The sequence below is a fragment of the Rana temporaria genome, chromosome 2 (genome assembly GCF_905171775.1).
Source record: "Rana temporaria chromosome 2, aRanTem1.1, whole genome shotgun sequence".
NCBI lineage: Eukaryota > Metazoa > Chordata > Amphibia > Anura > Ranidae > Rana > Rana temporaria.
In genome coordinates, this window is record NC_053490.1 from 10840949 (window position 1) to 10866154 (window position 25206).

Sequence of the window (25206 nt, forward strand, 5' to 3'; positions counted from 1 at the left end):
TACGCGACGCGAACTCGTTCGGGAATCGGCGTAGAAGGATCATTTGCATATGCAAATGACTCCTTCACGTAAATGCCATCTAGCGGCGGCCGGCGTCATTGCATTTAAGATCCGCCAGTGTAAAATGGCGGATCTTAAGTGTATCTATGCAAAAATGATTCTGAGAATCAGGAGCAAAGATACACTGGCCTAAAAAGGGAGTTACGATGGAGTATCTGACTTACTCCATCGTAACTTCTCTGAGAATATGGCCCAGAGTCCTGTTCCAGGCGAGGAAGCTTATCATGGTACACTGGAAGGATGAGGCTTCCCCGACCTTAACAGAATGGATTGCCAATATTGGGACAGTATTGAGATTGGAGAAGCTGATATATTCAACTTAGGGGTAGTGCTTACAAGTTCGAGAAGATATGGGCAAGGTGGCTGGATGTGCCGGGGTTGGCCCTGGTTGACTTAGTGGCTGATAGACTGTTGGGCATTAATGTTGGGTAAAAAATTGTGTTTATGTTCTATTAAGCGGGAGAATGTGGAGGAGGATGGGGGGAGGGATGGCCCTGTGTTTGGACTTACTTTGACTTGTATGTGTATATTGTTGGATTTTTGCTTTTTGTCTTCCCCGCACTGTTAGGGGGAATAAGTATGCCGTGTACTTCTAAAAAACTGAATACAATTTTGTTGAATAAAGAAAAAAAAAAATAAGTCAGTCAATAAGGAGAACCCCAATTGTAGCAATATAGCTGTACTGTGTGATTAGTCTACGGCAGTGTTTCTCAACTCCAGTCCTTGAGGCGCCCCAACAGGTCATGTTTTCAGGATTTGTACAGCTGCGGTAGTTACTAAGGCAGTAAAACTGATCAAATCACCTGTGCAAAATAATGGAAAGCCTGAAAACATGACCGGTTGGGGCGCCTCAAGGACTGGAGTTGAGAAACACTGGTCCTATGGAGCAATAGCTGGACAGAGAAATAAGATGGGAAGGACATCCAATAATCACCTGATGGAAGCTTTTAGACTTGCAGAAAAACTAGATGGAACACGTGACCAGCTGGGTTTAAGAGGTACTGTCAAGCTCATCCCAAAAAACAGTAGCAACTCACTGTTGGAAGGCTTACACCAGCTTAGGCAGTCTCTCTGAACAAAGACTTCCCTTGGCTGATGTATCTGCCAGAGACCTGCCTTCGAAGATGTCATCAATTGGGTGTAATGTTGAAAGAAGGCGTGGATTATGGGAGGCGACGTGGAATGTATAAAGGGAGATGTGGACAAGGTGGAATTAGCTTGAACCTTCAATCATCACTGATGATGAATCAACAGTCAGAAGAACATGGAAAGGACTTTCCCGCGAAGACTTTTTAAGACGTGGCAAGATGCCACTTAAATACTACCTAGTCTCTGTTACTGAGGCAGTTTTGTTATTGCATTAGCTCAGGATCTGGCAATAAAAAAAGGCACTTGGGAACACAGCTCAGTTAGTGAAAGATGAAAATGCAGTACATGTTCTATCAAACCTCTTAAAACAGGAGATGAGCAAGATGTGAATCATGAGGAAACAGTTCAGTCTTTGGTGCTTCTCTGAGAAAATGTATCAAAAAGGTCAAATGTTCACAGACTATAGGTGTGTGCAGATGGAGAAAAGTACTAATCTCAAGGAATCCATCCATTACATTCTTGTTTGCTCACATTTTTTAGTTTGTTTTTTAAGGTAGCATTAGACTTTTTCACTAGGTTGTGGGATTACATGAAGCATGAAACTAAAAAGAGATACCTGCAACTCTTATTGTGGCTTAGGATGTTACCCTTTTTAATCCCCCTTCTCGCAATTTTCTCACTGTAGCTGAAACTTTTGAATCCTTTGGCGTTTGATCAGCCCGGCATTAAATCATAAAAGCTTTGTCTCATTCTGGCTTCTCTCCAGTGTGGACCCTCTGGTGTCTGATAAGACCTGCTTTGCGAGTAAAAGCTTTATCACATTCAGTACACTCATAAGGCTTCTCTCCAGTGTGAGTCATTTGATGTCTGATGAGATCTTTTTTCACTGTAAAAGCTTTGCCACATTCTGTACACCGATATGGGTTCTCTCCCTTGTGAGCCTTCTGGTGTATAATAAAGCTTTCCTTATGTTTAAAAGCTTTATCACATTCTGAACATTGAAATTGCTTCTCTCCAGAGTGAACTATCTGGTGTCTGATAAGGCTTTCCTTACGTGCAAATTCTTTACCACACTCAGAACATTGATAAGGCTTCTCTCCAGTGTGAACCATCTTGTGTCTGATAAAATACGTCCGCATTGTAAAAGCTTTGTCACACTCAGAGCATTGATATGGCTTCTCTCCAGTGTGAACCATCTTGTGTCTGATAAAATACGTCCGCATTGTAAAAGCTTTGTCACATTCAGAACACTGATATGGCTTCTCTCCAGTGTGAATCCTCTCATGCACGATAAGCATTGATTTTTCTTGAAAAGCGTTGTCGCATTTTGAACACTGAAATGGCTTCTCCCCAGTGTGAATCTTCTGGTGTCTGAAAAGCTTTGACTTATGTGTAAAAGCTTTATCACATTCAGAACAATGATATGGCCTCTCTCCAGTGTGAAGTATCTGGTGAATGGTAAGCTCCGAGTTCAATGCAAAGGTCATGTTACATACAGAACACTGATGTGGCTTCTCTCCCGTGTGAACTTTCTGGTGTGTCATAAGGCTTTGAGTATGTCTAAAAGCTTTACCACATACCGAACATTTATATGGCTTCTCTCCAATGTGAATCCTCTGGTGATTGATAAGGACTGCCTTCAGTGAAAAAGCTTTACCACATTCCGAACACTGATACGGCTTCTCTCCAGTGTGAATCCTCTGGTGTTGGATAAGCTGTGGCTTGGTTGCAAAAGCTTTCCCACATTCTGAACACTGATACCGCTTCTCTCCCGTGTGAATCCTCTGGTGTTGGATAAGGCTTTTCTTGCGTGCAAAAGCTTTATCACATTCAGAACACTGATACGACTTCTCACCAGTGTGAATCTTCTGGTGTGAGAGAAGATTAGCCTTCAAGTGGAAAGCTTTATCACATTCAGAACACTCATACGGCTTCTCACCAGTGTGAATCATCTTATGTCTGATAAGACCTGATTTTCTTATAAAAGCTTTGTCACATTCAGAACATTGATATGGTTTCTCTCCAGTGTGAACCCACTCGTGATCGATAAGCTGTACCTTCCGTAGAAAAGATTTGTCACATTTGGAACACTGAAATTGTTTCTCTCCTGTGTGAATCCTCTCATGTACATTAAGGCCTTCCTTACATTTAAAAGTTGTGTCACATTCAGAACACTGATATGGCTTCTCTCCAGTGTGACCCCTCTGGTGTCTGATCAGATCTGCGTTCGATGTAAAAGCTTTGTCACATTCAGAACACTGAAATGGTTTCTCTCCAGTGTGAATCTTCTGGTGTACGAAAAGATGTGACTTGTATAAAAAAGCTTTATCACATTCAGAACACTGATATGGCTTCTCTACAGTGTGAACCTGCTGGTGTTTGATACGTTTTGTCTTCATGGTAAAACCTTTTGTCACATTCCAAACAATAGCTTTTGAAATGACTCCTTATGTATACATGGGCTGTAAAGATATTGACACTTTCAGAACACCAACTTGCCTGATGTCCTCTGAAGCTGGACAGATGTTGAAGAGCATCTAAAACATTTATGACATTAAGAACACCAATATGGCTTGTGCCCTGTGCGAATCGTCCAGTGAACTGCAATAAAGACGTTCAGTCCCTTAAAACACCCATATGACTCGTTTTCTGTGGGACTTTGTTATAATGATAAAGACCAATATGACGAGATCGATTCTTCTGTCCACCTATACAGAAAAAAAAAAAAGAAAAAAAAAGTCAATTCTATATAAAAGGGAAGAATAAACTTGTTTTTAATTTTTAACGTGCATGCAACCACTTTTGTTGAAAACAAACAATCCCCTCTGGGTGGTCAATGTTCATTGCCAGGAACTTTAACAAACTTTGTTGTAAATTCCTACCTTTTCCCATTCTTAGGAAAAAGTTGCTTGTCTATGTTAAGCGTGAATCTTTCATTATTATTCAGCTGATGCACTTGCAGTGATCGAATATAGAAAGTTCCAGTGCAGGCATCCCTTTTAGATGTGATTAAAATAAGTATGGGGAGAACCGAGTGATCAAACACTGCCGATGGCTCAGTTCTCAGAGCTCTGTGAGCACAGAGCTGGTGACTGTCACTCACTGGCTTTCTGCTCTACCTCCCTCCCCATGTTCACTGGAGTGCTGGGCTCAACTGTGGGAGCAATTGTCTTAGGTGCTCAGCGGCTCACTGAAAGGCTGAGCTGGGTGCCAGTCCAGGCATGTGGGTGGATCCCAACCATAAGGTCCCGACCCTTTCCAAGCCTGGACCAGCTGTGTAACCTCAGCCCACTGTCTGTTGAAAATTGGTCACAGGACCAACAAACTGCACTCCTGTGATCCACAGAAGCACAGCCAAACGAGCTGTACATCTCCTTTAGGCTTCTGAGAGTATCTCACCAAATATGACATTTTCTTACAGAGGATGCCTTAACCGCTTAAGGACCAGCGCACGCAGGATTTACGTTGACAGAATGGCTTGGACAGGCAAATGGGCGTAAATATGCGTCCCCTTTAATTTGCCGCCGGCAGCATGCTCGCAACCCTGTCGTGAGCTCCGTGACCGTGGGACCCGCGGACTCGGTGTCCCGCAATCGGGTCACAGAGCTGAAGAACAGGGAGATGTTAGTGTAAACACAACCAACATCTCCTTGTTCTTCCTAGTGACATGTCACTGATAGTCTGTTCCCTGTCATCGGGAACAGCGATCAGTGACATGTCACAGCAAGCCATGCCCCCCTAACAGTTAGAAGCACTCCCTAGGTCTTAACCCCTTCAGCGCCCCCTACAGGTTAACCCCTTCATTGCCAGAGTCATTTACACAGTTATCAGTGCATTTTTATAGCACTGATCGCTATGAAAACGATGTCAAAAGTGTCCGATGTGTCAACCATAATGTCGCAGTCACAAGATTAATATTTTTTTTTTTTTTTACTAGTAATGGCGGCGATCAGCGTTTTGTGTGTGTATATATGTATGTATGATATAGAGATATATAGTATATATATACATATATATATATATATATATATATATATATACACACACAATATATATATATATATATATATATATATATATATATATATATATATATATATATATATATATATATATATATATATATATATATATATATACACACACACACATACATACATATACACACACACACACACACACATTGTAAAGAGGTGGGCGTGTTTTATGTAAATAAACCATGACCCGACGCGACGCAGGCCGTCGTATCTTAGCTACATTTAAGTGTATCTCAATTTGAGAATACACTTAAATGTACGACGGCGCAGATTCAGAGTTACGACGGCGTATCTACTGATACGCCGGCTTAACTCTTTCTGAATCTAGCTATAAACCTTTTTCTGACACTTGCTTACAAGTTAAAAATCAGTATTATACAAATGCAGTTGACTTCTTACAGGGCCCTGCAAGACTCAATGATAAAGATTAAGAACAGGTTTAAATATCAGAGAACAAAGTACAGACCTGTGTAAGAACGCAGCGAAGGAGTCTCCCCAATACAGTACTATCAGCACTGGAGCACCTCTCCACTAGGCCTTACCCAGCTCTCAAGAACAACAATACTGTACAAAATGAGTATAAAGTAATTACTCTGGGCCGGATTCAAGAAGCAATTGCGCCTGTGTAACCATAGGTTACACAGCGCAATTGCTTACTTGCCCCGGCGTAACGAGTGCTCCTGATTCAGGAACCTCGTTACGCTGACTGCAGACTAAGATCTGCGCGGCATAAGGCTCTTATGCCCGCATATCTTAGGCTGCATTCTTGCGGTGGCCGCTAGGTGGCGTTCACGTTGTGCTCAGTGTATAGTATGCAAATTGCATACTAACACCGATTCACAACGTTGCGCGAGCAGGGGCAGCCCATGTTACGTATACCCGTCGTTCCCGCGTCGCAAAATTCAAATTTTACGTACTTTGCGTAAGTGAATCGTGAATGGTGCTGGACGCCATTCACGTTCACTTTGAAGCAAATGACGTCCTTGCGACGTCATTTCCCCCAATGCACGTCGGGAAAGTTTCCCGACGGAGCATGTGCGCTACGATCGGCGCGGGAACGCGCCTAATTTAAATGATTCCCGCCCCCTACGGGATCATTTAAATTGCGTGCTCTAGCGCCGGGCATTTTGCCGGCGCGCCCGCGCAATTCACGGAGCTTCTGCTCCGTGAATCAAGGGCAGCAGAGCAAATTTGCGGGGGCGCAGGGCAAAAACGTTGCCCTGCGCCTCCGTAAATAATGGGCAATTCTACCTGAATCCGGCCCTCTATGTATACGAGTCTGTAACTCTCTATCTCCCCCTAGTGGGCATTTCTTGGACGTGTCCTACTAACTACGATAACTTAGTTGATCAGACTAATGCCGCGTACACACGATCAGTCCATCCGATGAGAACGGTCTGAAGGACGGTTGTCCTAGGTTAACCGATGAAGCTGACTGATGGTCCGTCGCGCCTACACACCATTGGTTAAAAAAAAAAAGATCGTGTCAGAACGCAGTGACGTAAAACACAACGCCGTGCTTAAAAAAAAAAAACGAAGTTCAATGCTTCCAAGCATGCGTCGACTTGATTCTGAGCATGTGTGGATTTTTAACCGATGGTTCGTGCCTACTAACGATCGGTTTTGACCTATCGGTTAGGAATCCATAGGTTAAATTTAAAGCAAGTTTGCTTTTTTTTTTAACCGATGGTTAAAAAACCGATGACGCCCACACACGATCGGTTTTGACCGATGAAAACGGTCCATCAGACCATTCTCATCGGTTTAACCGATCGTGTGTACGCGGCACAAGTCTTGCAATCGTTTCTTTCTGGTTAACTGAAGTCTTCGCTAGCATTAACAGGGATAAATAAACTGGAAACTAACGTTTAACCACTTCCATACCAGGCACTTACGCAGCTTCCCGCCCAAGCCAATTTTCAGCTTTCAGCGCTGTCGCACTTTGAATGGCAATTGCGCGGTCGTGCTACACTGTACCCAAATAAAATTGGCGTCCTTTTTTCCCCACAAATAGAGCTTTCTTTTGGTGGTATTTGATCACCTCTGCGATTTTTTTTTTATGCAACAACTAAAAAATTACTGAAAATTTGGAAAAAAATAACGGTATTATTTTTTTCTGTAAATTTTTTTTTAAATAAGTTTTCTCTTTCAATTACGGGCACTGATATGGCGGCACTGATGGGCACCGATGAGATGGCACTGATGGACATCGATGAGGTAGTACTGACGGGCACAGATGAGGTGGCACTGATTGGCGGCGCTGGTATGCGGCACTGTTGGGCACACATAGGCGGCACTCATGGACACTGTGGGGTGGCACTGATTTACCCATGTTGCCAGCCAGTGCCCATTTGTGGGCACTGATTGGCATTTTTTTTTTATTTTTTAAAGTTTTTTATTATTTTTTTGCCCCCTTTTTTTGTTGTTTGCCCTTCCCTGGTGGTCCAGTGTGGGCTTCCCTGGTGGTCCACTGTGGCGATCCGAGGGGGGGCTGCGCTGATAAACAATCAGCGCGAACCCCCCCCCCCCCCCCGTCAGGAGAGCCGCCGATCGGCTCTCCTCTACTGGCGTCTGTCAGACACGAGTGAGGAAGAGCCATCAACGGCTTTTCCTGTTTACATCGTGATCAGGCGTGATTGGACACGGCTGATCACGTGGTAAAGAGCCTCCGCCGGAGTCTCTTTACCGAGATCGGAGATGCAGGGTGTCAGACTGACACCCCGCATCACCGATCGCCGCGCGCGCCCTCCATGGACGTCCAGTCAGGATTTCAAAACCACTTCCCGGGCGTAAATCGGCTATAGGCCGGGCGGGAAGTGGTTAAAGTAGATATGGCGTGTTGGCGACACAAGCACCAATTCCTTCAATGCACAGTCCCTGCCGGATGCAACGTATCCCTGCACGTGGCGTGTTAACCTCCAAGCAACAATGGTGAGTCTACTAGATCCACCTTCCTGAGATACAGTTATTATATCGTTGGGCAGGTGCCCTTCTCACCCAATGAGGTCTCGCCTCACCGGGATGCTTCGTCTGTAGTGTCCCGGTTCTCGGCCTCTCCGCAACCGACAGTACTCTGTGCAGTCGTCACAAAGTGCTGGTGGACAGGCGACACTGGTTGCTCTGGAACGTAGGCCAAAACACTGCGTCAAGGACCCCCTCCCTCAGGATAGGTGATCCGCGATGGCGACTGTAGGCCAGGGCTTCTGAGGCCTAAGCTTCCTTGAAGCAGGCCTCCTGCTTGCTAGAAGTTGGCGTCCCAAGAGAGGCAACGTACGCCTCCCCTTTCTTTAACCACTTGCCGACCGCCGCATGTATATGTATGTCCACAGAATGGCACTTACAGGCAAATGGGCGTACATGTACGTCCCTGCCTTTCCGCGGGTCCGGGACCCTCCCCCCCCCCCGCTACATGCGGCGGTCGGATTCCCTCGGGGAGCGATCCGCGATGAGGGCGTGGCTATTCGTTTCTAGCCGCCCCCTCGCGATCGCTCCCCGGAGCTGAAGAACGGGGAGAGCCGTATGTAAACACGGCTTCCCTGTGCTTCACTGTGGCGGCGCATCGATCGAGTGATCCCTTTTATAGGGAGACTGGATCGATGACGTCAGACCTACAGCCACACCCCCCTACAGTTGTAAACACACACTAGGTGAACCCTAACTCCTACAGCGCCCCCTGTGGTTAACTCCCAAACTGCAACTGTCATTTTCACAATAAACAATGCAATTTAAATGCATTTTTTGCTGTGAAAATGACAATGGTCCCAAAAATGTGTCAAAATTCTACGAAGTGTCCGCCATAATGCCGCAGTCATGATAAAAATCGCTGATCGCCGCCAATAGTAGTAAAAAAGAAATAAAAATAATAAAACTATTCCCTATTTTGTAAACGCTATACATTTTGCGCAAACCAATCGATAAACGCTTATTGCGATTTTTTTTTACCAAAAATAGGTAGAAGAATATGTATCGGCCTAAACTGAGGGGGGAAAAAAATTTATATATGTTTTTGGGGGATATTTATTATAGAAAAAAGTAAAAAATATTGAATTTTTTTTCAAAACTGTCGCTCTATTTTTGCAGAGGTGATCAAATACCACCAAAAGAAAGCTCTATTTGTGGGGAAAAAAAGGACGTTAATTTTGTTTGGGAGCCACGTCGCACGACCGCGCAATTGTCTGTTAAAGCGACGCAGTCCCGAATTGTAAAAACGCCTTTGGGCATTTAGCAGCATATTGGTTCGGGGCTTAAGTGGTTAAGTAGCTTCTCCCAGAAGGCCGTGCATGATGCCATGCACCATGGGTAGCACAGTTGCACTCTGGGCATCGCAGTCTTTCAAACACCCAAGGCAACGGAGTCTTTTTCTCCCTGCACTTCAAGTTCCACAATGCATTGTTGCAATATCATAAAACCAAAACAAGTGGTGGCAGTATAACGATTGGCCACCGGAGGGAGCGGAGTTCCTTCTCAATTATAAACTGTAGTCTTTCAACCACATTGCCAAGTGGCACCTTGCTACAATAGCAAAAAGTAAAAAAACATTGCTTTTTTTTTTCAAAATTGTCGCTCTATTTTCGTTTATAGCGCAAAAAATGAATAGGACGTCAATTTTGTTTGGGAGCCACGTCGCACGACCGTGCAATTGTCAGTTTAAGCGACGCCGTGCCGAATCGCAAAAAAGTGGCCCGGTCATTTGGCAGCCAAATGGCTGAATTAGTTAAAGGGTCACTAAAGGAAAAAAAAAATGTTTTGGCTGAAATGACTGTTTACAGGGTATAGAGACATAAAAGTTAACTGATTCCTTTTAAAAATGATTTCAAATAGATAAAAATCAATCATATAATGTGCCTGCAGGTTAGTTTCACTTTTAAACTGGTTTCATGTTCCTGTGAGACACACAGAACAAAAACAAACAAATCCAGGGCAGTGTTTTGTTTTTAAAATGAATCTGATGGTTCCGTTAAGTTTTAGACACACAGTAATGACAGCTTAGACCACCGTGAAACAGACAACCAGGAAGTGTGGAGATCACAGCAGAATTACAGCAACTTCAAAGCAAAAACGAACAATAAGGACATGAAACCAGTACTGCAGTAAGGTAAAGGAAGTTATTTAGCTAAAAAAAAAAATTCCTTTAGTGATCCTTTAACTCAGGGCTCCACAAATCCCGGGCGCCAGGTCGCCATGGGGTCCTGGCGACTTGGCTTGGAAGGGGGGCAAAATTTTTTTTTTTTTTTTTGTGTGAGCTGGTGGTGAGCCGTTGGTATTACAAGTTATTACCACCAGATGTGTGAGCTGGCGCCATCTGGTGGTGGCCGTTGGTATTACAAGTTAAGCATTACAAGCTAAACAGCAATTCCAATGTAATTTTTCACTATTTTCACTGCCATCTTCTTCCCTCTAATTAGAACCCCCAAACATTATATATATTTTTTATCCGAACACCCTAGAGAATAAAATGGCGATCGTTGCAATACTTTGTCATACTTTCTGTCATGCCGTATTTGCGCAGCGGTCTTACAAGCGCACTTTTTGGGGAAAAAATTACACTTTTTTTAATTAAAAAATAAGACAACAGTAAAGTTATCCCCATTTTTTTTTAATATTATGAAAGATAATGTTACGCCGAGTAAATTCATACCCAACATGTCACGCTTCAAAATTGCGTCCGCTCGTGGAATGCCGACAAACTTTTACCCTTTTAAAATCTTCATAGGCGACGTTTAAAAAAAATCTACAGGTTGCATGTTTTGAGTTACAGAGGAGGACTAGGGCTAGAATTATTGCTCTCGCTCTACCAATCGCGGTGATACCTCACATGTGTGGTTTGAACACCGTTTACATATGCGGGCGCTGCTCACGTATGTTTTTGCTTCTGCGCGCAAGCTCGTCGCGACGGGGCGCGTTTTATGGCACCTAACTTTTTTATCTGGCTCCTAGATTCCAAGCAAATTTGTCAACCCCTGCTTTAACTGATTCCTTTTAAAAACGATTAAAAATAGATAAAAATCAATCATATAATGTACCTGTAGTTTTTTAGTTTCGTTTTTGCATTTAGTTTCGTTTTAGCATGTTATGCTGTATCTGTGCTGGACAGACCCATAGAGCAGTATTGGTTTGAAAACGAAACTAAAATCTCCCAGTACTGTGGTGATCAGGAAACAGACAACCAGGAAGTGTCCAGAACAGAGGAGAATTACAGCAACATCAGAGCAAAAAAAAACGAACAATGAGGACATGAAACCAGGACTGCAGTAAGGTAAAGGAAGCTATTTAGCTAAAAAAAAAAAAAAAATTCCTTTAGTGACCCTTTAAGGCAGAAATCATAGCTTATATTTGGTAGCGAGAAAAGGATAGGCGTGGTTATCCTAAAGCATACGTATTCATTTACTGGTATATACTAGTTTCGGGGACTTTCCACTATACGTTGAATACCACATCTTTGCAAAAACAGGATGTAACTTATAACAACAATTTAAGCCTCGTACACACGATCAGTCCATCCGATGAGAACGGTCTGAAGGACCCTTGTCATCGGTTAACCGATGAAGCTGACTGATGGTCCGTTGCGCCTACACACCATCAGTTAAAAAAACGATCGTGTCAGAACGCGGTGACGTAAAACACGACGACGTGCTGATAAAAACGAAGTTCAATGCTTCCAAGCATGCGTCGACTTGATTCTGAGCATGCGTGGATTTCTAACCGATGGTTGTGCCTACTAACGATCGGTTTTGACCCATCGGTTAGGAATCCATCAGTTAAATTTGAAGCAAGTTGGCTTTTTTTTAACCGATGGTTAAATAACCGATGGCTCCCACACACGATCGGTTTGGACCGATGAAAAACGGTCCATCAGACCATTCTCATCGGTTATAACGATCGTGCGTACGAGGCCTTCGAGTGTTAGCCAATTCTCGGAACGCGCTTAAAGCGGGAGTTCACCCGAAATTTTTTTTTTTTAACATTAGATTGAGGCTAATTTTAGTAAGCAGAATCGGGTGTTTTTTTTAAAATGAATGTAGTACTTACCGTTTTAGAGATCGATGTTCTCCTGCCGCTTCCGGGTATGATCTTCGGGACTGGGCGTTCCTATTTGATTGACAGGCTTCCGACGGTCGCATACAGCACGTCTCCAGTTGCCAAAAGAAGCCGAACGTCGGTGCGGCTCTATACGGCGCCTGTGCACCGACGTTCGGCTACTTTCGGGAACTCGTGACGCACTGTATGCGACCGTCGGAAGGCTGTCAATCAAATAGGAACGCCCAGTCCCGCAGCCCATACCCGGAAGCGGCGGGAGAACATCGATCTCTAAAACGCCCTATTCTGCTTAGTAAAATTAGCCTCAATCTAATGTTAAAAATGTATATTTTGGGTGAACCTCCACTTTAACCACAGACTATGAGTTATACTGTGTGGGCGAAATGCAACACAAGTAACATAGCGTGTACGCTATACTTACCGTATTTTCCGGCGTATAAGACGACCTTTTGGATGCAAAAAAATGCATCCAAAGTTGGGGGTCGTCTTATACGCCGGTGACAGTCTCCGTCAGGCTGCGGGCATCCATGATTTAAAAGCCGCGCCTCCTCCTCAGACAGTTCTGTGATAGGCGGAACACAAATTTTCCCAGCAGGGCCTCTGTTCAGTGTTCCGCCTATCACGGATGCCTTCTCATCCTCGGACGAGAGGATATCCGTGATAGGTGGAACACTGAACAGAGGCACTGCTGGGAAAATGTCTGAGGAGAAGGTATAACGTAAAATGGGGACAGGTTGCTCGGGAGATTATACACATAATGATTTTAAAACAAGAATATAAAAAAAGCAATATCAATAGGCAGCGCTGTTCAGGAGGCACTGATGGGCACAGAGTGCCATCCTAATTGGCACCCCTGGTGGGCTCACCTGGTGGTCTCCAGTGGGCACCCTCGATAGGTCTACACTGATAATCAATGAGCCGATTATCAGAGCTGACCCCCCCCCCGTCAGGAGAGCAGCCGATTGGCTCTCCTCTGCTCACGTCTGTCTGTGCAAGTGGAGGAAAAGGACGATAAACGGCTCTGTTTACACTGTAATCCGCAGTGATTGGACAAAGCTGATCACATTGGTTAAAGAGCCTCCGTCAGAGGCTCTTTACCAGGATCGGAGATGCAATGTGTCAGACCGACACACAACACCGCTAGCGGCTCATCCTGCTGGACGTCATGTGGCATCCAGTAAGCATAACAACCACTTTGCGGCTGTCATTTTGCTATATTGCGGGCGGGGAAGTGGTTAAATTTCTTAATTTTCCCCAAAAATTGTGACAAAAAATTACAACTGCAAAAAAAAAAAAACTCACCATGCCTCTTCCTAAATACCTTGGACTGTCTACTTTCCAAAAAGGGGTCAATTATACTGTTCTGGAATTTATAGCATCTATAGAATATATGTATGGATTTTTTTTTGGCAGGGGGGGGGGGGGGTTAACAAACAGATCCTGTTCCCATAGAGCATGTTATACAGCACAGTGCCTGTCCTGTATCATTTGCCCCCCCTGCAACACCTAAAAAACCTGGCTGATCCTTGCTGCTGAGCCCTGACACGGCGGTCAGTTTACATGATTCCGCCAGCCGCAGCCCGCTATCTGCTCTCTAGTGTCCTCTTCCCCCTCCCCTCCCTGCTGTTACCAGCACCCGCCTCTCATAACTGCAGCTAAATCCTCTTATCCCCGTTGTCCAACAATAATAAGGTCATCCAGAGCCCAGGGCGAACATGCCAAACTGAACCCCTCCCCCAACATGAGCTTTATGTGTCAGCAAAAATTCTCCCACAAAAACACTAATCTGCATGTTTACCCCAAGCATAAATTCCCTACAAATACAAATCTGCCCCCGCTTAAATCCCCCCTCAGCGCAAATCTTTGCCCCTTAATCCCCCCCGGTGCAATGCTCCCCCCCCCCAAATAAAAATTCACTCTTCCTAGCACAAATCCTCTACCCCTACAATTTCCCCTCCTAGTACACCTCCCCCAAACTTCAAATCTCCCCCTCCCAGCACAAATTCCACCCAAATCGTCTTCCCCCCTACCTACACAAATCCCCCTAAATCAGCCCCCTCAAATTTCCCCTTCTAGAACAATACTTACCCTCTGCCTCCCACAAATTCCCCCTTCCCCTCTGCCAATCTCCTTGTGGTGCCCCCCACCTCAAATGATACCACAGTACCCAGGGCAGCTTCTCCTCTTGCCCACCCCTTGTCCTGGTAATAAGTGCCCCTGTGTCTGTGCAAAGTAAAAAATTGTCTGATCTATACCGATATGAGCTCTGCTCTGGGCACTCAGCTGACGCGCGTCTCTCTCTCTCTCCTCCCTGGGCGGATGTCAGTGGAACTGCTTGGCCCCGCCCACTGCAGCTGTGACCTGGAGAGTGAAGAGAGCTGACAAGTCAGCTGAGCACCCAGAACGAACACACACACACACATATATATATATATATATATATATATATATATATATATAAATAATATATATATATATATATATATATATATATATATATATATATATATATATATATATATATATATATATATATATATATATATATTATATATATATATATATATATATATATATGCATTTTTCCCGGAAGTACTCTGGACCACCTCCATGGACTATCCTATGCATAAAACAGCCACTCTTAAACAAAACCCGCTCACGGACAGGCAACAAATGCAAGGTGTTCAGAATCGGGGTGATATGGTCTCTCCTACCAACACCCGTAAGTAGCCTTCCTGCGGCGTCCTGAATTATTTGGAGTCTACGCATATCTTTTTAGGTAGGCCAAGGTACAGAGCATTACAGTAGTCCAACTGACTGGCAATTGTTGCATGGATCAGAGCGATCTTATCCGAGTCATCATCCAAATAGCAAAAATGGCCCTGCATGAGCTTTAAGTGGAAGTGGCATGAACTCAGGGGTTGACAAATTTGCTTGAAATCTGGGAGCCAGCTAAAAAAGTTAGGAGCTAGAAAACGCACCCCGTCCCGGCGAGCTCGCGCGCAGAAGCGAACACATACGTGAGCAGCGCCCGCATATGTAAACGGTGTTCAAACCACACATGTGAGGTATCGCCGAGTATCGCCGGTATCGTTAGAGCGAGAGCAATAATTCTAGCCCTAGACCTCCTCTGTAACTCAAAACATGCAACCTGTAGATTTTTTTTTTAAACGTCGCCTATGAAGATTTTAAAGGGTAAAAGTTTGTCGCCATTCCACGAACGGACGCAATTTTGAAGCGTGACATGTTGGGTATGAATTTACTCGGCGTAACATTATCTTTCATAATATGAAAAAAAAAAAAAAATGGGGATAACTTTACTGTTGTCTTATTAAAAAAAGTGTAATTTTATCACAAAAAAAGTGCGCTTGTAAGACCGCTGCGCAAATACGGCACGACAGAAAGTATTGCAACGATCGCCATTTTATTCTCTAGGGTGTTAGGATAAAAAATATATATAATGTTTGGGGGTTCTAATTAGAGGGAAGAAGATGGCAGTGAAAATAGTGAAAAATTACATTAGAATCATCATCATCATCAGTGTGCTCGCCCGTCCTGTGCGCAGTGTAAATAAAGAGAAGAGCGGGGGGGGGGGGGCACCAGTGTGAGGATTGGCTGATCTGCATACAGGACGGGCAAGCTGCTGCTTAGACTTCTGCAGCTGGCATTTGGTGTGTGAGTGAGAGACCCATCTCCTGCCATCACCTTAGCCATGAGTGCTCCTCCATCCTCATTAGGTGTCACATAAACAATGGGAGCTCCTCCTGGTATTAGCTCTGTAACGAGCTCCCACCTTCTCCTGCCATCACCTTATCTAACAGAGCTCCATCCCTGTCATCACCTTCTCTATAATCTCCATCCCTCCTCCGATCAGCCTGTATCCCTTATCCATTCTGCTTGATAGTGTCCTTCGGTGCCCCCCAGGCTGCGGCACCCCTCCCTAATCCCGGGCACGGTGCTGAGGCTCCCGGATGATGGACACCTCCGAGCTCTGCGCTCTCAGGGCTGAAGAGACCAAACACCATCAGCAGCAGGCGGCGGCCATCTTTCTTGTCAGCTGACACCTGTGAGGGCGGAGCCTTCTGTACCCCCGGGGCACTCATTGGCTAGGACAGCAGAGCAGTTCAAGTTATTTATTGGGGGGGGGGGGGGGGAAACAGACACCCCGTCCAGTCCGACAAGAATGATTTTTCAGGGTCTACCCAGGACAGCCACAACCCGGGATAAGGGTCCAAAACCCGGTAATGTCCTAGCAAAATCGTGACTGTTGGCCAGTATGGAAAAGGTCCATGTAAAGAGCCCCTGAGACCCTCATTGCAAACTCTTTAGGTGTTTAATTAGCTAGCGCTGCAGGAGTTAATACTCTACTGCAGAGGTGTCAAACACAAGGCCCGCGGGCCGAATCCGGCCCTCCAGGCCATTTCATGTGGCCCTCGCACCTCTCCAGCAGCTGCAGGAGAGCTCCAGCCCTCCTCTGGTCCTACTCCAGGACTAGAGGTTGACCGATATGGGTTTTTCTCTGACCGATGCCAATATTTAGAAATCTGGGTGGCCGATGGCAGATATATGATGCCGATTTCTTTTTTTTTTTTTGGTGGCACTGGCTCGTGGCACTGGAAGATGGCACTAGCAGAAGGCACTTATTGGCACTGGCAGGTTGCACTGGATGGCACTGAAAGATAGTACTAGCAGATGGCACGGATTGGCAGGTGGCACTTATTGGCACTGGCAGGTGGCACTAATTGACACTGGCAGGTGGCACTGGTTGGCAGATGGCACCAACAGGTGACACTGGCAAGTGGCACTGGTTGGCACTGGGTGGCAATAGTTAGCACTGGTTGGCATTGCAGGTGGCACTGATGGCTTTAGTTGGCACTGGTAGGTGGCACTGGATCGCACTGGCAGGTGGCATTGGCAGATGGCACTGGATGGAAGGTGGCACTAATTGGCACTGGTGCAAAAAAAAAAAAAAATGGTGTCACCCCCTCAGTACAGACCCCCCTCTCCCTCCAGTATAGACACCCCCCCCGCACTACAGACACCAGAGAGCGGTGTGTGTCCCACAAGCGCAGGCCCCTCTGTGGGCGTAAACAGAAAGGAGGGCCGCCGCGATGGGTGTACCAAGATGGCCGCGACTCCGGAGCTAGGCCGAAGCCGTGGTCACAGCATCAGGAAAGGCCTCTACTCCAGACCCTTACTTTCTGCTTTCAAGAAATGCATCCAGCTTCTTCCCAGCAGCAGCATAAGGAAAGTGGGGTGCACTGTGATGTAAGGGAGAGTGGGGGACTCAACTTCTGTAGGGGGGTGTGGCTCTTGACATCTAATGTAAGGGAAGGGGATGCGCTGGACATCTAATCTTACAGATACAACCGGCCCTTTTGAGGACAATCATAGTGCGGATTGCGGCCCACAATGAAATCGAGTTTGACACCCCTGCTCTACTGGAACGATTACCTGCGGACTTTGGCACATCTGCATGAGTCTTATACTTAACCACTTAAGACCCGGACCAAAATGCAGCTAAAGGACCTTGCCCCTTTTTGCGATTCGGCACTGCGTCACTTTAACCACTTCCCGACGGCCGTACGACTTTGTACGGCCGCAGGGTGGCTCTACATCTCTGGGAGGCCGTGTTTTTACGGCCTGCGCGCGCAGCCAGTGGCGCGGGCGCGCGTCCGGCGGAGGCGCGCGCTCGCCGCATCGCCGAGATGCGAGTGCCTGGCGGCCGCGATGTCCGCCAGGGACTCGCGATCGGCGGCTACAGGGACAAGACGTGGAGCTCTGTGTGTAATGATGGGGTGTAAACACAGAGCTCCACGTCCTGTCAGGGAGAGAGGAGACCGATCTGTGTCCCTTGTACATAGAGACACAGCATCGGTCACCTCCCCCAGTCACCCCCCTTCCCCCACAGTTAGTAACACACCCAGGCTACACATTAACCCCTTCAATGCCAGTCACATTTATACAGTAATTAGTGCATATTTATTGCACTGATCGCTGTATAAATGTGAATGGCGCCAAAAATGTGTCAAAAGTGTCCGATGTCTCCGCCATAATGTCGCAGTCACGAAAAAAAATGCTGATCGCCGCCATTAGTAGTAAAAAAAAATAATAAAAAATAATAATTCTGTCCCCTATTTTGTAAGCGCAATAACTTTTGCGCAAACCAGACGCTTCTTGCGATTTTTTTTTTTTTTTTTTAACAAAAATATGTAGAATAATACGTATCGCCTAGACTGAGAAAAAAATCTTTTTTAAAAAAAAAAATTGGGCAATTTATTATAGTAACAAGTAAAAAATATTGTTTTTTTTCTCAAAATTGTCGCTCTATTTTTGTTTATAGCGCAAAAAATAAAAACCGCAGAGGTGATCAAATACCACCAAAAGAAAGCTCTATTTGTGGGGAAAAAAGGACGTCAATTTTGTTTGGGAGCCACGTCGCATGACCGCGCAATTGTCAGTTAAAGCGACGCAGTGCCGGAAGCTGAAATTTCACCTGGTCAGGAAGGGGTATATGTGCCCAGTAAGGAAGTGGTTAACTGACAATTGCGCGGTCGTGCGACGTGGCTCCCAAACAAAAAATTGGCGTCCTTTTTTCCCCTCACAAATAGAGCTTTCTTTTGGTGGTATTTGATCACCTCTGCGGTTTTTATTTTTTGCACTATAAACAAAAATAGAGCGAAAATTCTGAAAAAAAAAAATGCAATATTTTTTACTTTTTGCTATAATAAATATCCCCCAAAAATATATATATATATATATAAAAAAAAAAAAAAATTCCTCAGTTTAGGCCGATACGTATTCTGCTACATAAAAAAAATCACAATAAGTGTTTATCGGTTGGTTTGCGCAAAATTTATAGCGTTTACAAAATAGGGGATAGTTTTTTTGCATTTTTATAAAAAAATTTTTTTTTTTAATACTAATGGCGGCGATCAGCCCCCCCCCCCTAGTGAATTTGAATTCCGCCCCGGGGGATTTACGATCCGCCGCCGCAAGTTTGGAGGTAAGCGTGTTGTGAATTACCCACTTGCCTCTCAAACTTGCGGCAGCAGATCTTAAATCACATAGATCACGCGGATCTAAAGATCCGCTAATCTTTGTGAATCTGGCCCAAAGTGTCATTTCTTCAGTGTTGTCACATGAAAAGATACAAGAAAATAATTCCCAACATGTGAGGGGTGTACTTACTTATGTGAGATACTGTCTATACACATACAGATCATTAGTCACAAGGAGGACTAGCCGGTCACAGATCATATATACACCTAAAGCAGAGACAGGAGCCCTGAACCAGGAATAGGACACCCACCATGACTTACCTGTGTGGTGGGAGGTAGAAGAACTTCTATGGTGGCCGTGTGTTCAGGATGGAGAGAGACTGAGAAACGTGTTCAGCATGTGGAAGGAAGCAGCTACTTCCTGTCCTCCACATTCACCCGGTGATGTCACAGGAAACACGTGACCAGGAAACAGGAAATACAGGGCGGGAACATGAAGTGAATAGGAGGGTGCGAGCAGAGCACAGCACACGTTTTCACCCTGAAGGTCTCTCCCTCCCCCTCCGTCCATCTTCTTTTACAACATTATATCCTCTCTGTATATCCCTCGCCCTGTATATCTCTCTCTCACAACTCTCTCCCTCTATACCTCTCTCTCTCTGTCTCTACCTCTCTCTCTCTCTCTCTCTGTATACCCCCCTCTCTCTCTCTCTCTGTATACCCCTCTCTCTCTCTCTCTCTGTATACCCCCCTCTCTCTCTCTCTCTGTATACCCCTCTCTCTCTCTCTGTATACCTCTCTCTGTCTCTCTCTCTGTCTCTACCTCTCTCTCTCTCTCTGTATACCCCTCTCTCTCTCTCTCTCTCTCTCTCTGTATACCCCTCTCTCTCTCTCTCTCTCTGTATACCTCTCTCTCTCTCTGTATACCTCTCTCTCTCTGTATACCCCTCTCTGTCTCTCTCTCTCTCTCTCTCTGTATACCCCTCTCTCTCTCTGTATACCTCTCTCTCTCTCTGTATACCCCTCTCTCTCTCTCTCTCTCTGTATACCTCTCTCTCTCTCTCTGTATACCTCTCTCTCTCTCTGTATACCTCTCTCTCTCTCTCTGTATACCCCTCTCTCTCTCTGTATACCCCTCTCTCTCTCTGTATACCTCTCTCTCTCTCTGTATACCTCTCTCTCTCTCTGTATACCTCTCTCTCTCTCTGTATACCTCTCTCTCTCTCTGTATACCTCTCTCTCTCTCTGTATACCCCTCTCTCTCTCTCTCTCTCTGTATACCCCTCTCTCTCTCTCTCTCTCTGTATACCTCTCTCTCTGTATACCTCTCTCTCTCTCTGTATACCTCTCTCTCTGTATACCTCTCTCTCTCTCTGTATACCCCTCTCTCTCTCTCTCTCTCTCTGTATACCCCTCTCTCTCTCTCTCTCTCTCTGTATACCCCTCTCTCTCTCTCTCTGTATACCCCTCTCTCTCTCTCTCTCTCTGTATACCCCTCTCTCTCTCTCTCTCTGTATACCCCTCTCTCTCTCTCTCTCTCTCTCTCTCTGTATACCCCTCTCTCTCTCTCTCTGTATACCCCTCTCTCTCTCTCTCTCTCTCTCTGTATACCCCTCTCTCTCTCTCTCTCTCTCTCTGTATACCCCTCTCTCTCTCTCTCTCTCTGTATACCCCTCTCTCTCTCTCTCTCTCTCTCTCTGTATACCCCTCTCTCTCTCTCTCTGTATACCCCTCTCTCTCTCTCTGTATACCCCTCTCTCTCTCTCTCTGTATACCCCTCTCTCTCTCTCTGTATACCCCTCTCTCTCTCTCTCTCTCTCTCTGTATACCCCTCTCTCTCTCTCTCTCTCTCTCTGTATACCCCTCTCTCTCTCTCTCTCTCTCTCTCTGTATACCTCTCTCTCTCTCTCTCTCTGTATACCCCTCTCTCTCTCTCTCTCTCTCTCTCTGTATACCCCTCTCTCTCTCTCTGTATACCCCTCTCTCTCTCTCTCTCTCTATACCCCCCTCTCTCTCTCTCTCTGTATACCCCTCTCTCTCTCTCTCTCTCTCTGTATACCCCTCTCTCTCTCTGTATACCTCTCTCTCTCTCTCTGTATTCACGCTCTCTCTCTCTCTCTCTCCCCCCTTCTCTCTCTCTCTCTCTCTCTCTCCCCCCCTTCTCTCTCTCTCCCTCCCCCTTCTCTCTCTCTCCCTCCCCCCTTCTCTCTCTCTCCCTCCCCCCTTCTCTCTCTCTCCCTCCCCCCTTCTCTCTCTCTCCCTCCCCCCTTCTCTCTCCCTCCCCCCCCCTTTGCGCTCTCTCCCTCCCCCCTTTGCGCGCTCTCTCCCTCCCCCCCTTTGCGCGCTCTCTCCCTCCCCCCCTTTGCGCTCTCTCTCTCCCTCCCCCTTTGCGCTCTCTCTTTCCCTCCCCCTTTGCGCTCTCTCTCTCCCTCCCCCTTTGCGCTCTCTCTCCCTCCCCCTTTGCGCTCTCTCTCCCTCCCCCCTTTGCGCTCTCTCTCTCCCTCCCCCCTTTGCGCTCTCTCTCTCCCTCCCCCTTTGCGCTCTCTCTCTCCCTCCCCCTTTGCGCTCTCTCTCCCTCCCCCCTTTGCGCTCTCTCTCCCTCCCCCCTTTGCGCTCTCTCTCCCTCCCCCCTTTGCGCTCTCTCCTCCTCCCCCCCTTTGCGCTCTCTCCTCCTCCCCCCCTTTGCGCTCTCTCCTCCTCCCCCCTTTGCGCTCTCTCTCCCTCCCCCCTTTGCGCTCTCTCTCCCTCCCCCCCCTTTGCGCTCTCTCCTCCTCCCCCCCTTTGCGCTCTCTCCTCCTCCCCCCCTTTGCGCTCTCTCTCCCTCCTCCCCTTTGCGCTCTCTCTCTCCCTCCCCCCTTTGCGCTCTCTCTCCCTCCCCCCTTTGCGCTCTCTCTCCCTCCCCCCCTTTGCGCTCTCTCTCCCTCCCCCCCTTTGCGCTCTCTCTCCCTCCCCCCCTTTGCGCTCTCTCTCCCTCCCCCCCCCCTTGCGCTCTCTCTCCCTCCCCCCCCTTTGCGCTCTCTCTCCCTCCCCCCCCTTTGCGCTCTCTCTCCCTCCCCCCCCTTTGCGCTCTCTCTCCCTCCCCCCTTTGCGCTCTCTCTCTCTCCCTCCCCCCTTTGCGCTCTCTCTCTCTCCCTCCCCCTTTGCGCTCTCTCTCCCTCCCCCTTTGCGCTCTCTCTCCCTCCCCCTTTGCGCTCTCTCCCTCCCCCTTTGCGCTCTCTCTCCCTCCCCCCCTTTGCGCTCTCTCTCCCTCCCCCCCTTTGCGCTCTCTCTCTCCCTCCCCTTTGCGCTCTCTCCCTCCCCCCTTTGCGCTCTCTCTCCCTCCCCCCTTTGCGCTCTCTCTCTCCCTCCCCCTTTGCGCCCTCTCTCCCTCCCCCCTTTGCGCTCTCTCTCTCCCTCCCCCCTTTGCGCTCTCTCTCTCCCTCCCCCCTTTGCGCTCTCTCTCTCCCTCCCCCTATGCGCTCTCTCTCCTCCCCCCCTTTGCGCTCTCTCCCCCCCTTTGCGCTCTCTCCCTCCCCCTTTGCGCTCTCTCTCCCTCCCCCTTTGCGCTCTCTCTCCCTCCCCCTTTGCGCTCTCTCTCCCTCCCCCTTTGCGCTCTCTCTCCCTCCCCCTTTGCGCTCTCTCTCCCTCCCCCTTTGCGCTCTCTCCCTCCCCCCTTTGCGCTCTCTCCCTCCCCCCTTTGCGCTCTCTCTCCTCCCCCTTTGCGCTCTCTCCCCCCCCCTTTGCGCTCTCCCCCCCTTTGCGCTCTCTCCCTCCCCCCCTTTGCGCTCTCTCCCTCCCCCCCTTTGCGCTCTCTCTCTCCCTCTTTGCGCTCTCTCTCTCCCTCCCCCTTTGCGCTCTCTCTCTCCCTCCCCCCTTTGCGCTCTCTCTCCCTCCCCCCTTTGCGCTCTCTCTCCCTCCCCCCTTTGCGCTCTCTCTCCCTCCCCCCTTTGCGCTCTCTCTCTCCCTCCCCCCTTTGCGCTCTCTCTCCCTCCCCCTTTGCGCTCTCTCTCTCCCTCCCCCTTTGCGCTCTCTCTCTCCCTCCCCCCTTTGCGCTCTCTCTCCCTCCCCCCCTTTGCGCTCTCTCTCCCTCCCCCCCCTTTGCGCTCTCTCTTCCTCCCCCCCTTTGCGCTCTCTCCTCCTCCCCCCCTTTGCGCTCTCTCTCCCTCCTCCCCTTTGCGCTCTCTCTCCCCCTCCCCCCTTTGCGCTCTCTCTCCCCCTCCCCCCTTTGCGCTCTCTCTCTCCCTCCCCCTTTGCGCTCTCTCTCCCTCCCCCTTTGCGCTCTCTCTCCCTCCCCCCTTTGCGCTCTCTCTCCCTCCCCCCTTTGCGCTCTCTCTCCCTCCCCCCTTTGCGCTCTCTCTCCCTCCCCCCTTTGCGCTCTCTCTCCCTCCCCCCCTTTGCGCTCTCTCTCCCTCCCCCCCTTTGCGCTCTCTCCCTCCCCCCCTTTGCGCTCTCTCCCTCCCCCCTTTGCGCTCTCTCTCCCTCCCCCCTTTGCGCTCTCTCTCCCTCCCCCCTTTGCGCTCTCTCTCCCTCCCCCCTTTGCGCTCTCTCTCCCTCCCCCCTTTGCGCTCTCTCTCCCTCCCCCCTTTGCGCTCTCTCTCCCTCCCCCTTTGCGCTCTCTCTCCCTCCCCCCTTTGCGCTCTCTCTCCCTCCCCCCCTTTGCGCTCTCTCTCTCCCCCCCTTTGCGCTCTCTCTCTCCCTCCCCCCTTTGCGCTCTCTCTCTCCCTCCCCCTTTGCGCTCTCTCTCCCTCCCCCTTTGCGCTCTCTCTCCCTCCCCCCTTTGCGCTCTCTCTCCCTCCCCCCTTTGCGCTCTCTCTCTCCCTCCCCCCTATGCGCTCTCTCTCCCTCCCCCCTTTGCGCTCTCTCTCCCCCCTTTGCGCTCTCTCTCCCTCCCCCCCTTTGCGCTCTCTCTCCCTCCCCCCTTTGCGCTCTCTCCCTCCCCCCCTTTGCGCTCTCTCTCCCTCCCCCCCTTTGCGCTCTCCCTCCCCCCTTTGCGCTCTCTCTCCCCCCTTTGCGCTCTCTCTCCCTCCCCCCCTTTGCGCTCTCTCTCCCCCCCTTTGCGCTCTCTCTCCCCCCCTTGCGCTCTCTCCCCCCCCCTTTGCGCTCTCTCCCTCCCCCCCTTTGCGCGCTCTCTCTCCCTCCCCCCTTTGCGCTCTCTCTCCCTCCCCCCTTTGCGCTCTCTCTCCCTCCCCCCCTTTGCGCGCTCTCTCTCCCTCCCCCCTTTGCGCTCTCTCTCCCTCCCCCCTTTGCGCTCTCTCTCCCTCCCCCCCCTTTGCGCTCTCTCTCCCTCCCCCCCTTTGCGCTCTCTCTCCCTCCCCCCCTTTGCGCTCTCTCTCCCTCCCCCCCTTTGCGCTCTCTCTCCCTCCCCCCCTTTGCGCTCTCTCTCCCCCCCTTTGCATGCTCTCTCTCCCTCCCACGTACCTTCCTGCCCAAGCCAATTATCAGCGCTGTCGCAATTTGAATGACAATTGCGCGGTCATGCTACACTGTACACAAATATTTCTTTTTTTTTTGCGCAACAAATAAAAAAAGATCGAAAATTGTGAAAAAATACACGTTTTTCTTTGTTTCTGTTAATATTTTTGGTAAATAAGTATGTTTTCTTCTTCAATGACGGGCACTAATATGGCTGCACTGATGGGCACTGATAAGGCGGCACTGATGGCATAGTTGCCAACATTTGTCCAGGGACACTTTGCAGCACAGCTATTAATTAATTACCACACTCACTTCCCCGAAGCTCCACCCACTCCGCATAATCTTCGCCAGGCGAAGATTATGCGGAGTGGGTGGAGCTTCGGAGAAGTGAGTGTGGTAATTAATAGCTGTGCTGCAAAGTGTCCCTGGAATTTTTTTTTTAAAGGTTGGCAACTATGTGATGGGCACTGATGGACACTCATAGGTGGGCACTGATGGGCATGGATGGCCACTGAGAGGTGGCACTGATGAGTGAGTGAGAAACTTATATAGCGCAACACATGCAAACTGAATCGCCTCTGGGCGCT

General features: G+C 48.1%; 2 protein-coding genes across 2 annotated transcripts in view; both read right to left on the minus strand.

Moving 5' to 3' along the window:
* The window catches only part of LOC120928817 (zinc finger protein 420-like), a 928736-nt gene extending 909119 nt beyond the window's left edge, over nt 1-19617 (minus strand). Inside the window, exon 1 of the mRNA XM_040339829.1 lies at nt 19547-19617. The gene's annotated coding sequence lies outside the window, so the exon portion shown is untranslated. The remainder of the gene's footprint in view (nt 1-19546) is intronic.
* LOC120928816 (zinc finger protein 420-like) lies at nt 1797-19633 on the minus strand. The gene is made up of 2 exons (XM_040339828.1): nt 19547-19633; nt 1797-3857 (listed from the first exon to the last, which is right to left on the minus strand). The coding sequence occupies exon 2, from the start codon at nt 3546-3548 to the stop codon at nt 1896-1898; it is 1653 nt and encodes a 550-aa protein (XP_040195762.1). The 5' UTR covers nt 3549-3857; nt 19547-19633; the 3' UTR covers nt 1797-1895.
* Between the last annotated feature and the right edge of the window lie 5573 nt (nt 19634-25206).

Coding starts and splice junctions, on each gene's coding strand:
- LOC120928816 (XM_040339828.1), bottom strand. CDS start 3,548: ATGAAGACAAAACGTATCAAACACCAGCAGGTTCACACTGTAGAGAAG.